Genomic DNA, 13296 nt, shown 5'->3' on the forward strand with positions numbered 1-13296 from the left:
TTTCTATTAAAGCGGATGACAGTTTTGTTTTTCTTCTTCTTCAGTAAATACATAGGAGATGGATAACATTTTAAATGTTCTGAAAGATTATTATATCACAATATCCTCTGATGGTCCAATCAAATCATTTTGGAGAAAACATTAAAAGCGTTTCTGATTATCAATGGAAGTGGAGATTAGCATAAGTCGAAGATTTTTTTCTAATGGTTTCTATAAAGTTTGGTCGGTTAGTGGCAGGTGAGGGAGCTATTGAAGAAGGTGATTCACCATAGAATTGCAAACAATTTGGTTGAGGAGCAAACCATAATTCTTTATGGTATGTCCTTCATTTGTTGGGTTCATTTTGAAGTCTGGTTTGCTTGTGCAGACTTACATATTTGTTTTGTCTATGTTGGATGTAGAAGAATAGGCTTAGAGTCAATATTAATATTATAATTTCTCCCTTAATAGGTAAGTTAAAGCTGCTGCATATGGTGGATTGATCGGAAGAGGAATTTCTGATGCCAAGGCCCCAGGAGCCTGTTTGTTTTGGAGAAATTTGTTAATGCTCAACTGTCTAGAAAATACAGGGACCTTTTGTCACATAATGTATTTCATTTATAACCTGGCTGAAATACCACCAATTGTCTAGTGAGGCAAAAGTAATATTGCTTTCATTTACGTTAATGGTTATGAAGCAATACACAATACCTTTCTTCTATAAAGAATAAGCTTATAACAGTTGGTCAATAAGTATTTCTCTAACTCATCTCTTCAGTTAGGAATAAATGTCCTCTGCCTGTTTCTATGCTTATATCGCTCTTTACTGTTTTCTCTGATGGACACACCGACTACTTATACTTTATAATACTTTTTATGAAAAAAGAACTTTTGTTAGAGAGAAGAGAGGAAAATGCAAAGCTGGATGGCAATACAACCTCCTAAAAAGAAGAAAAGGAAAAGAAGTACATCAAAATAACAAAGAATTCCTATTTCAAAAAAAAAAAAAACAAAGAACTCCAGCCTCTTTTAAGGATAGCAGAAGAAACATCTCTAGAAGAACCATGAACCCCACGAAGCACAAAGGAAACAATTTTGGCAGTTTGGTACAACTTTATCTTCTCCATGTAATCATATTTCCTCCAAGGAATATGCAATAAACTATAGTAGATTTTCTATCCACTACTAATACAATATAGTTTGCATCAGCCTAAGCTTCCGGTAATAATATGGTATTCTTTCTAAAATGATACCATTTCTTGGTGTTCCTTTCAAATACTATAGTACATGGTATGTTGTTTGTAAGTACATTTTTTTTTAGAATTGTACACAAACTGATTGATCACACTGATCATAATGTTTGGTCTAGTATGAGGTAGATACATAAGTCTCTCAAGTAGCCTTTGATAAATTTCCTTGTTGATGGTTGTGTCTTCTCTGCTAATTCCAGCTTATGATTGGGATCAATTAGTGTGTTAATAGGTGTCGATTTTAGGAGAAAAAATAAATGATTTTTTATTTCTTACATTTTAGATTGTTACATTTAGGGTATTATAGAATTTCTAATCTATTAATAAAGAAATTTTTATTCTATTAGAATTATTTTTGAGAAGAAAGTGTAAAACATATATTAATTAAGTGCCAAGGAGGCGCCACCCAAGTACATGGAATTTACAACTCGGTAAGAGTATCTACAATGAGCCCAAAATCATCAAAACTATCAAGATTGTGTCTTAACATAATAGAACCAAAAAGGTGTAACCATTTGTCCTTGATATTAACAAAATTCCTCTTAATAACCTCAAAAATTCTATTGTTTCTTTCTTTCTAAACAATTCAGAAAATAGTGAGCGGAATTAGTCGGAAGCATTTGTTCCTAAAAGTGAGACCCTCCCAAGCGAGAAGTTCAGCCTTGATGGAGCCTGCTATAACCCAGTGAATACCTATTAAACTGTAAAATTATAATAATATGAGATTATTATTCTCATAAAATCTTAATTATATAATACTAAATAATAAAATAATTAATTAATTAAATAATAAAATATAATATTCAACAACGGGTTTGCATGCCACTTTGCCTATATCTTTTAGAAAGTCATTGATTTACTTTTGTTCAAAAATGAAGATTTCTTATTTTAAGTGAGTCAATTGAATACTAAAGGAATTTTTTAGTTTTCTTAGTTTTTTAATTTCGAATTCCTTTTTCAAACAATGTTTAACTATCAATGTCTCTTTTTCATCATTATCAATTACAATAATATCATCAACTTGTACCAAGAGGGTTGTAACTCCTCCTAAATCTGGTACTTGATGAATCAAGTGTGATCTCTGTGATTTTGTTGGTACTCTATTGCCAGCATTCATTTTGTGAACTTTTTGAATCATGCTCTTGGGAACTTTTGAGTCCATATAGAGCATTTTTTCATCTGCAAACCTTGTTGCCTCATACATTTTTTGTGAATCCTGGTAAAATTTTCATGTAAATTTCTTCCTGTAGGTTTCCTTGTAAAAATGTATTTTTCACATCAAACTGTTGTAGTTATCGATTATAATTGACAACTAATAAAGGTTGGTCGTTTGCTGGTGGTGTAGATGGTGATGTAATGTAATAAAAAAATAAATCCATATCTTTTATATTGGCTCATCCTGAAGATAAAGATGAGAAAGATAAGATCTTTGTCTCTACAAAATGTAATATTTGTAGACAGAGAATTTTTTAGGGAGCGGGTGATAGCATGTGTACTACTTTGAATAGAGGAATATCTCACAAACACACGCTTTAGGTTTCTTGGGTCAAGTTTCTCCCATTGATTTGGATGTACGTAACAAAGACATTGTACTCAAATATTTTAGGGACAAGATAGTTTGTGACACTGACCTTTGAATAAAATATAGAAAAATTCTATTGTACTTTTTAAAATCTAATACTCTGAATGGTAATCAATGAATAAAGTAGGTAGCAATAAAAATGACTTTCTCCCAATATTGTTTAAGTACATTGTTTTAGGATCGGGTAGCAGCAAAGAGGTGGTTTTTTTTTTCTGCTACTTTGTTTTATTGTGAAATGTTGAAATATGAAGATTCATGAATAGTCTATTGGTGAAAAAAAATGGAGTGTTTGATTAAAAAATCTTTAGTACTGTCAGTGTGAGCCCCACATTAGGTCTTAATCTTCTTGTGAAATTGTAGAAGTATATGACTAAGATTTTAACTTAAGCGAAAAAAGTAAGGTGACTTTTGTACAATCATCTTGAAAGAAACAAACGAACCTCTATAAATATTATAAATTCTAAATATCACTATGAGTTAATAAAAAATAAATAGTGCTTATTTTATTGCTGATAGAAAGGGTTACACGTTTATGTTTTAGATTATTCACATATATTGAAGTGCAAATTTTCATTATCATAACCTTAGGGATATTAAAAAAGAAGTGTCTAAATCTTTGTTGGTATGGCGAAATCTTGTCCGTAGTAGTGTTAGATAAATAGGAGAGAGATAATCCAGATGTATCCAGAAAGTATAATCCATTCCTAACTTTAGCATCTCTAATCTTCTTTGCTGAATTTTGGTCCTGAAAGTTACAATGAGAGAAGAAAAAAATTGTTTTGCAATTCAAATTATGAGAAAATTTAGCCACCAGTACAAGATTAATGCATAGTTTTCAGATATGAAGCACACTCTCAAGGAGAAGATTGAGACAAGTCCTTATATTACCTATTTCTGCAATAGTATTTAATGAACTATCTGCAATGATTATTTCTGCTACTTGGATACTGAACATATGTGCTAAAATACTGAGAGAAGTTTGCCATATGATTAGTGGCTCTTGAGTTTATAATCTATGATGTTCAAGATCTACCTAGGACATTTAAAACCGTGTGAAGCAGGAAACTTACCTGAGTGTCTCAATAAACTGGTACCTATGGGATTTGTCAAAGACTCGAGTGTTTAGCCTTTCAATTTGTGCTTCAAACTCACTGAAATTTTGGAGTATTTTCTTCTGCTTGTTGATTGGCCAAGTGAGCCTATCCTTGGAGCCTATATGGAACATTTTTGTATCTCTATTCTTTGCTGGAATGGGTGGTTCACCATATGGCTTCCAACATTTTTCTTTGGCAGACCTAAGTTTGTTGCAAAAGATACATTATAGATTGTCCCGATTCTATCCACCTGCTTTGGTGCTGTTAGATTATTCCTTCTGTTAGTGTGATTTTGGACCATTTGTGAGCATAATAGAGCTCTTATTAGAGCAGGATTCCAACATTATCCATCCTGCTTTTCTCTGCCACAATGATTGAGATCACCTCCTTCAGGGACGATGTATCGTCTTTACCCAGTATCTGAATCCTTACTGGATCAAACTCCAACAAAAATTCATAAACTCTGTCTTTCTCAACTAAGGCTTTTAGGGAAGCTGCATCTGCGCTTGCATATTGAAACAATGGTAGTGTTTTAATTCTTGCCATCAACTGTTCAGGAGATTGGCATATTCTGTAATAGTTCTACTATCTTGTCTCATGGAGGGAATCGTAGTCATCAGGTCATTGAGTTGCATCTCGGAATTTGGAGTAGGTTTGTCTCACTGCCTCCCAAATTTCTTTTGCATTTGGCAAAAACATACAGGTGTTACTGGTTTCTAAGATGGTGGAGTTATAAAGGCAGTCCATGATTGAGGAGTCTTCTTCCTCGCATGCATCAAATTAAGGGTCTCCTGGTTATAGCCTTGTTCCTAAAAGCTGGTTTATATTTCCTTTGTCTCTTAGGATAATATGGTTCATTGTAACCACTTTAGGTAGTTTTTTCCATACAATTGGTAGACTGCCTGAATTTATTGTAATTCTCCAGCTGAATGTTGTAAAATTAATCTTCAAGTTTCGCACCAGTGGCTTGTGACGTGACTCCAGACATGCTTGAAAAGGTAGTGGAAGAAACATAGTGGAAGGGTCTCATGGTAATGAAGGCCGACTGCTGCAGTAGCTGGTGATAAACGCAGACTGAAGTGGAGCAGCAGGCTTTATATCAGCTCCATAGAAGCAGAGCTGGGTGTGGCTGGGATATGAGGCAGGTGCAGCACATGGCCGAAGCAGATGTGCATGGAGGCTGTGCACAGCTGAATCAGGTGCAGCATGCGGCTGTGCAGAAGAGGGTGGCTGAGCGGTTGGAGGGTTGGAGATGCAGCAGCGGCTGGTGCGGCAGCTGTCGTGGCTGGTGGATCTTCTTTGGGCTATGAAGATTGGTTTCTAGTGATGGTGGCCGATTATGAAGCTGGTCTTGTTTAGGGTTCTTTTCTGTTTTCTTTGTTTCAGTGATGAAGCTGGTCTTGTTCAGGCCAATTTGGATTTATAAAAATATTATGATATTTTTTTATATATCGCTAATGCCACGTGGGAGAGTAGAGTAACGTGTTTATTATTTTTTCATATATAATGTGGGTGTATATATATATACACATATATGGACAACTCTTGCTATAGGAAACGAGACCCTAAAAGTAATTGCATGAGTATTTTACTCCTATACCTTTGCATATGAAATTACAGCCACATTATGGACTCATAGGTGCCCCTAGAAATTCTCCCTTGTTATATGCTTCCTTAGTCTTTCACTCCTCCTAAGGGTGGGTGATGGGTCTTGGTTTCTTTTTGGATGGAAAAATCGTTTGGGACAATTGCTTTGATCGTCTTTATAGACTCTTCCTGCACCATAATAATGCTCCTATTTCTTCATTCATGAATCAGTTAGATGGCCACATTTCTTGTAATATGTTCCTTAAGAACCTTATAGGTTGGAAATGTTAGATTTGATTTTTTTTGCTTAACGTCCTTAATTCCTTTCATATTGTTCCTAAACTGGATTGTAGGGTGCGAATCCTAGAATCTTCAGGTGTTTAAACTTGTATTCTTTTTCAAAAATTTTAACCATCATTTCACTAGTTGACATGGCATTCATCAGTTCTTTTTGGAAGCTGAAAGCTCCCTCTTCATTTGGACTGTCGTCCTAAACTGGATTAAAATGAATAGTTTGTTATTGGCACAGAGATTTATTTATTTTTTAAATAAATATGCACAGATTTATGGTTGAGTGTTTGTTTGATGTGCTAGCTGAATTCTGAGTTTAAGTTGTCTGTTTCTTCATTGTGAAGTGGTTTTGGAACTGCATTGTATTCTTTTATGGTGTTTGTTGGGTTTGTTTAGTAACTCTTGAAATTTTTATTTCTATGATTTGCAATATTGTGGGATGAACAAGGAATAGAATATATTCACATTGTTTCAGGAGGAACAAGGAGTAGAATATGTTATGGTTGGGGACTATTTTTGCTGGGATATTTGTTTTATGACTGCCAGAATCAAGTTTGTTTCTTACTGTGCCAGCTTTTTTGGAACAGATAGGTTGCTGTATTCCATTATGGATTAAGGCTCATAGTTTCTTTTGGGAGTTTTCTTTATGCTAAGGGAATGGACTGCTCATAGCTCCTTTTGGGCAAATTCGATTTTCTCTATTTTCATGTTCTTTCTTGATTTAACTGGAGGATTTTATTTTTGAGGTGAAACAAATGTAATACTAACAGGTACGGGGGGCCATCCATATAGAAGGAATCTATAAAAGATCAGAAATCAAAATGTTATAGAGTTTCTAAATTTCCCCCATTTGGAATAGGATGCTCCGTACAAAACACCCATCTGGCAGAACCAATAATCTTTAGTTCTATCTAAAGGAGAGCCAACTGCCTAAAATCTACTTTCATCTTTATATCACTTCACTTTTTCATGTATGTTCGTCTTTTATAGATTTAGGTTAAGATTTCTTTCTATGCCTTGTAACATTCTTTTTCTTTTATGAAAATTTTGAGAGTAGGAAAAACTCTTTTTTTCATCTTATGACATCAATGATTAGTGCCTCGTTTTATAGGCAAAACAGAGGGAAATATGACAGCTAACAGAAGGAATAATTAGCAAATGACAGTTAGCATTCTGTTACAGTGTTTGATCCTAACAATAAGCTGTCTAACAAAAATGAAAACAGAAAGTAGTAACAGTAATTGTAAATACAATTTATTTCTAATATTTCTACACTCCCTCTCAATCTAGGTTGCGTAAATATTGAGTAAGTGTAGATTGGATATCAATTCGTTAAAGGGTCTTTTGGGAAGTGCCTTTGTTAAAATATCTCCAGTTTGCTGACTTGTAGGAAAATGGAGTATTGTAATGGTTTGATATTCAATCTTCTCTCTGATAAAGTGTCTATCTATCTCCACATGTTTAGTTCGATCATGATATACAAGATTTTTAGCTATGTTGATTGTTGATTGATTGTTGCAGCATACTTTCATGAGAGTAGTAACTGAGAATTTTATTTCCATTAGAACCCTTTTTAACCAAACTCCCTCACATATTCCATGAGCAAGTGACCGAAATTCAGCTTCTGCACTATTTCGTGACGCAACAGATTATTTTTTGCTCCGCCAAATGACTAAGTTTCCCCAAATATAAGTACAGTACCCAGATGTAGATTTTCTATCAGTTACAGAACCCGCCCAATCTGCATCTGTGTAGATTTCAATATTCCTGTTCATTGTTTTCTGGAAAAATAAACATTGTCCTGGAGTTTTTTTAAGGTATCTTAGGATTCGATATACTATATTCATATGATCATTAGTAGGTTAGTTCATGAATTGACTTGCAGTACTTATAACAAAACTGATGTCAGATCTAGTATGAGCGAGATAAATGAGTTTGCCAACAAGTTTCTGATATATTTTTTTATCAACTGGCTTGTCATCGGTTTTAAATCTAACTCTTGTAGCTGTTTCTATGGGTGTTTTTACTAGTTTATACCCAAGCGTCCCTGTTTCTTTCAGCATGTCAAAAATATATTTCTGTTGTGATATAGATATCTCTTTTTAAAACGAGCAAATTCCATTTTCAGAAAATACCTGAGTGCTCCAAGATCTTTTATCTCAAATTCCGTGGCAAGAAAAGTTTTGAGTTTTTGAATTTTCTCTATGTTATCACTTGTTAAAATAATATCATCAACACAAACAATTAGGATAATATTCTTACCAGAGGCACTGTTATTGACAAATAAAATATGATCAGACTAACACTGCTCATATCTCATATGTTTAACTGCTTTGGTGAATTTGTCAAATCAAACTTTCGGAGATTGTTTTAGACTATAGAGTGCCTTTTTGAGTTTGCGCACCTTGTGAGATTCATATGTGGTCTCAAAGCCCAGAGGAACTTCCATGTATATCTCTTCTTCTAAATCTCCATTGAGAAATATATTTTTTACATCAAGTTGACATAAAGACCAATCAAGATTAGAAGCAAGAGAGAGTAATACCCAAATAGTCTTGTGCTTAGCCACTAAGGCGAATGTCTTCTAATAGTCTATCCCGTAGGACTGAGTGAAGCTTTTTGCTACTAGACGAGTTTTGTACCGATTCACACTTTCATTAGGATTGTGTTTTGTAGTGAATACCCATTTGCACCCCACTTTATGTTTTCTAGGTGGAAGTTCTGTCAGTTTCCAAGTTTTGTTCTTTTCTAGGGTTCTGATCTCTTCTTGAATAACACCTCTCCACTCTGGTAGTGCAAAGGTTTCATGAATTGTTTTAGGTTCAGTGGAGCTGCCATCAAGCTTACTTACATAGGCATGATACTTTGAAGACAAGTTGTTGAATGAAACATAATCCTGTATAGGATGTCTAGTACAAGATCAAGTTCCTTTCCGCAAAGCAGTAGGTAACTCAGTATCATGGTTAGTAATAGTAACAGTATCAGAAATTGTGCCTGAAAACTTATTACCTGATGTGTCCTTACTGCTTGGAACTGGAATAGACTCATGACAATGTGTAGTTGGTTTAGAATTTTTATCAACTGGAGCTTTGTTTCTCTTAGTATAGACACGTAACTCTTTGTTGATAGTAGTAGGTGCAGGTTTAGGTTCAGACTCTTTGTTACTGGTTTCAGAAAAATTTGATGAGGACTCGGGAATAGTAAGGGGAAGAGAGATGAGAGATGGTGTACTTATATCCCATACTTGATATTTCTGATTAATACTTTCTCCCTGAATATCAGTAGTGGGATAGAATGACTGGTTTTCAAAGAAAGTAAAATCTATAGTGTTGTAGAAACGACGGGTTCCGAAACAAAAATATTTGTATCCTTTTTGAATTGGTGAATATCTAACAAAAACACATTTAATGGTCATTGAATCAAGTTTACTCCTGAGATGAGCATGAATATGAACATAGGCTACACAACCGAAAACTTTGTAGGGAAGAGTATGAAGGATATGAGATTGTGGAAAGGCCTTTAAAAGTGTATCATAGGGTGTTCGAAATGCAAGAGTTTGGGAAGGCATGCGGTTTATCAAGTATACAGCAGTGAGAACAGCCTCTCCCCAAAAAAAATTTGGAATGTGAGTAGTGAACATAATTGATCGGACCACTTCAAGAATGTGTCTATTTTTTCGTTCGGTTATGCCATTTTGTTGTGGAGTATTAACACAGGAACTTTGATAAATAATACTGTGGTCATAAAAGCATTGTCTGATCTCAATACTTGAATCATAGTGTGAAATTTTTGAAAATTTTGGCCAACTTCAAATTTTTCTTTCATGAGAAAGATTTAAGTAATTCTACTGTGGTTATCAACAAAAGATATAAAATATTTTGTTCCAGTGATATTAGTAACCCGAGAGGGACTCCATACATCACTATAGATTAATGAAAAAGTTTTTCTGGGTTTGTAAACTGAACTGGGAAATGAATTTCGAATATGTTTAGACAGCTGACATACTTCGCATTGAAAGGAATTTGGATTTTTATTTCGAAACAAAGTAGGAAATAGCTTTTTCAAGTACAAGAAATTAGGATGTCCTAAACGGTAATGGCATAATATGATGGGACATTTCCTATTTAAATTGTTTACAGATTCAGAATTAATACATATTGTATGATGAGTTTGTCCACTAAGAGAAGAGTTGTCAGCTTGTAGTAGATAAAGACTCGAATCCATACTAGCATTGTCAATCGTCTTCCCCGAGTCCAAATCTTGAAATTCACACAGATTAGAGTTAAATGTAGTTATACAATTCAAATGCCATGATACTTTTCTTATTGACAGGAGATTGCAATCCAAATTTGAAATGTATAGTACAGAGTACAAAATTAACTTGGGTGACAGTGCAATTATTCATGTTCCTTCGACTTGGGAATTAGAGGCATCAGCAATTTTAATTGAGAATTTACCTCTGCACTTATTGTATTCTTTAAATAGTGAGATATCTCCGGTCATATGATCGAAAGCACCTAAGTCAATAATCCACATTCTCCTTTTTGTGGAATAAGTTGAGAGACCAGAAAAATTACCTTTAAGAGATATGAAAGCATTACTGAGAACCATATTGAGAGAAAACATTTTCTGGAGGAGGCTGATCTGTTCAGGACTAAATAGAGGGCTTTCGGTAGGAACGGCTGTAGCTGATTCCTCCTCAGTTTAGACAAAATTGCCCCGATGAGTCTTCTGCTTTGGTGTCTTTTTTTTTAGCTGGCTTCCTGTGAAGCTTCTTGCATCTTCCATAAATGTGCCCAGGTTTTTTACAGTATTCACACCATGGCCGTCCCTTCCGCTCAGTCACCCGACTTGTGAGGGCTACACCAGTCTCGGGTGAGAGAGAACTGCTTTCAGCAAGGTTAGGGCTGAGTTGCAATTCACCCATTATTACTTTCTTCCTGCTTTCTTCCCATCGCACCTCAAAGAACATCTCTCAAATGTTCGGGAGAGGTTTGGTTCCAAGGATGCGTTCTCTTACCTCGTCGAGGTATTTGTTCACTCCGAAGAGGAATTTGAATATTTGTTTATGTTCCACGGTGCTTCGGAATCTCCTGACATTCTCGGGACAGCTCTAAGCATGTTCCTTAAAGCGTCAAGTTGTTGCCAAGAAAATTATAATATTGAATTATCGCCTTTTCTCCTTGGCGCAGGTCGTGAAGACTTGCTTCGACTTCGAAGATGACAGAAGTATTGTCACATGTGGAGTAGAACTCGTGGGCTGCGACCCAGATATTATGTGCAGTCTCATAAAGGAGAAAATTTTCTCCAATTTCGGTGGTCATTGAGTTCACCAGCCAAGGCATAACAAGATTGTTTTATACTTTTCATGTTCGAGCATTTGGATCATTCGCGGGAGATGGTGAGAGTTCTCTAGTGAGGTATTCGTCTCGGTCTTTCCCTCAGATGAACATTAATACCAAGGACGACCATTGAAGATAGTTACTGCCATTTAGTCGATGGCCAGTAACGAAAGAAGGAGCCTGATCAGCGAGAACATAGCTATCAGGCACCGGAAGATAGGAGCTCGAAAGAACTTCGGGCGGAGAAGAAGTCTGTTCATCCATTGCCTATTGAACGCAAGAGGGATGTTGAAGAATTTGGATCAGATAAGCTCTGATACCATGAAGATTTTGAGAGTAAGAAAAACTCTTTTTTTCATCTTATTACATTAATGATTAGTGCCTCATTTTATAAGCAAAACAGAGAGAAATGACAGTTAGCGGAAAGAATAATCAGCAAATGACAGCTAGCATTTTGTTACAGTGCTTGATCCTAGCAATAAACTGTATAACATAAATGAAAACAGAAAACAGTAAAAGTAATTGTAAATACAATTTATTTCAAATATTTTTACATTTTAAAAGAGATTAAGATTTCTAATATAAGAAGGATAAAACTTATTAGGCTAATAGTTCTTTCAAATTAAGTTACTTTTGTTTATTTTTGAATTAAGTAGTTAGTCAATTTTAAGGATATCTATCTTCTTCTCAAACTCATAATTTTTAATAACTGTACTCTATAATCCTATTTTATTTACATATCATTATCTAGGTAGAACTTCTTGCCACCATGTCTTGGTGAACCTCTTAATAATATCCTTTGCCGTAGTCAATTCAAAAGCAAGATAAACTGGGTATCTCAAACTCTAGAGAATTTTTTTTGAAATGATAAATGAATTTTTGATATATAATCCTAGTTAGTTTGTTGCTCTGACATTCAACTGTGTTGGGAATGATATATTAATTCATGATTCTAGACAGAGTTTTTCAGTGTAATCTTGAATAATGGCATCTGCTCATTACTAGCAATGGTTTATCATGGTTATACTTTATGGTTGATTAGTTGTCTGTTTGTATGTTGTTTGGGTTTAACGTCTCTTCAACCACAAAGAAGATGCTAGTCATTTCACATTGTGCTTTTATCTTGCTAAAGTTTCTTATCTAAATCTTTTACCTTTTTGTTTCTCGCCATCCTAATATCAACACATACTTCATGTCTTCAGTTTCTGGGGAAGATGCGAGGTTCTGTTTCCTAACACAAAGATACTTGTCCATGGATTTGTTTTACTTCCATTGGAGAAATTTAGACTTGCTATTTTGGTTCAATATCTTAAAACTGCTTTTCATTATTCTTTAATTCATTACTTCTTTATAGAGTAGCTCACTCTGCCTGAACTCATACCTTTAAAGGAATTTTAGATGGCTTTGAGTTTAATTGATATGCCGTGCGTTCATTTTTGCAAATTTCAATAATGTCTTGATTGTTCAATTCTGAGTGTGTGCAGGTTCAGGAAAACAGAACTTCTTCAAAGTTTTTGAAAGAAAAATGGATGAAAAGCGTATTCGGTTAAAAGAAAGTGGTAAGCATCTTTCTCATTCTTTTATAGGTCATGGCAACAATTCTATGATACATCCACAAGGAATTAAAGGCTAATTACTTACTTTTATAGGTCGTGAACTTGCTGTTTCCTGGGCTTTATGTGCCGTATGCCTCGTTGGCCATCTCTCACATATTTTAGGTGCTAAAGCTCCGTGGATCCATGCATGTCATTCAACAGGGTTCCATCTGTCATTGTCTTTGTTTACATTGATTGGCCCTGGACGTCAACTTATTATGGATGGATTAAAAAGTCTTTTCAAGGGGACTCCAAACATGAACACATTAGTTGGTCTTGGAGCATTATCATCATTTACTGTTAGTTCATTAGCTGCCTTAATACCAAAGTTGGTGAGTGTGGCCCTTAGGCCTTTCATCGGAGATACAATTATACAGTTTCTTAATACATGCCTTCATGAATATTATGGTTTTTATTTTCCTTGAGGAACAATATACAGGATATTTAGTTTTGTAATTAAGAATTTTTTCGAAAATAATTTTCCACACAATATATGTTTAGTTGATAGTTTATATGTTTGTTTCCTTATCTGCTTTGGATGCCTTGAGTGGTGAGCAGCTGGCACTGCTTAACTTA

The 13296-nt window shown here is 34.8% G+C and overlaps 1 protein-coding gene across 2 annotated transcripts in view; it reads left to right on the forward strand.

Annotated features, from left to right (window-relative positions):
- PAA1 (P-type ATP-ase 1) overlaps positions 1–13296 on the forward strand; it is a 35501-nt gene that overhangs the window by 3544 nt on the left and 18661 nt on the right. For both annotated transcript variants that reach the window (XR_002539971.2, XM_022044110.2), the window contains exons 4-5: positions 12610–12684; positions 12775–13052. Coding sequence is in view for 1 of the 2 variants with exons in the window: in XM_022044110.2 (XP_021899802.2) it covers positions 12610–12684; positions 12775–13052 (353 nt within the window). In the remaining variant the exon portion in view is untranslated. The remainder of the gene's footprint in view (positions 1–12609; positions 12685–12774; positions 13053–13296) is intronic.

Source organism: Carica papaya, chromosome 6, assembly GCF_054855325.1.
Source record: "Carica papaya isolate Zhongbai chromosome 6, ASM5485532v1, whole genome shotgun sequence".
Taxonomy (NCBI): domain Eukaryota; kingdom Viridiplantae; phylum Streptophyta; class Magnoliopsida; order Brassicales; family Caricaceae; genus Carica; species Carica papaya.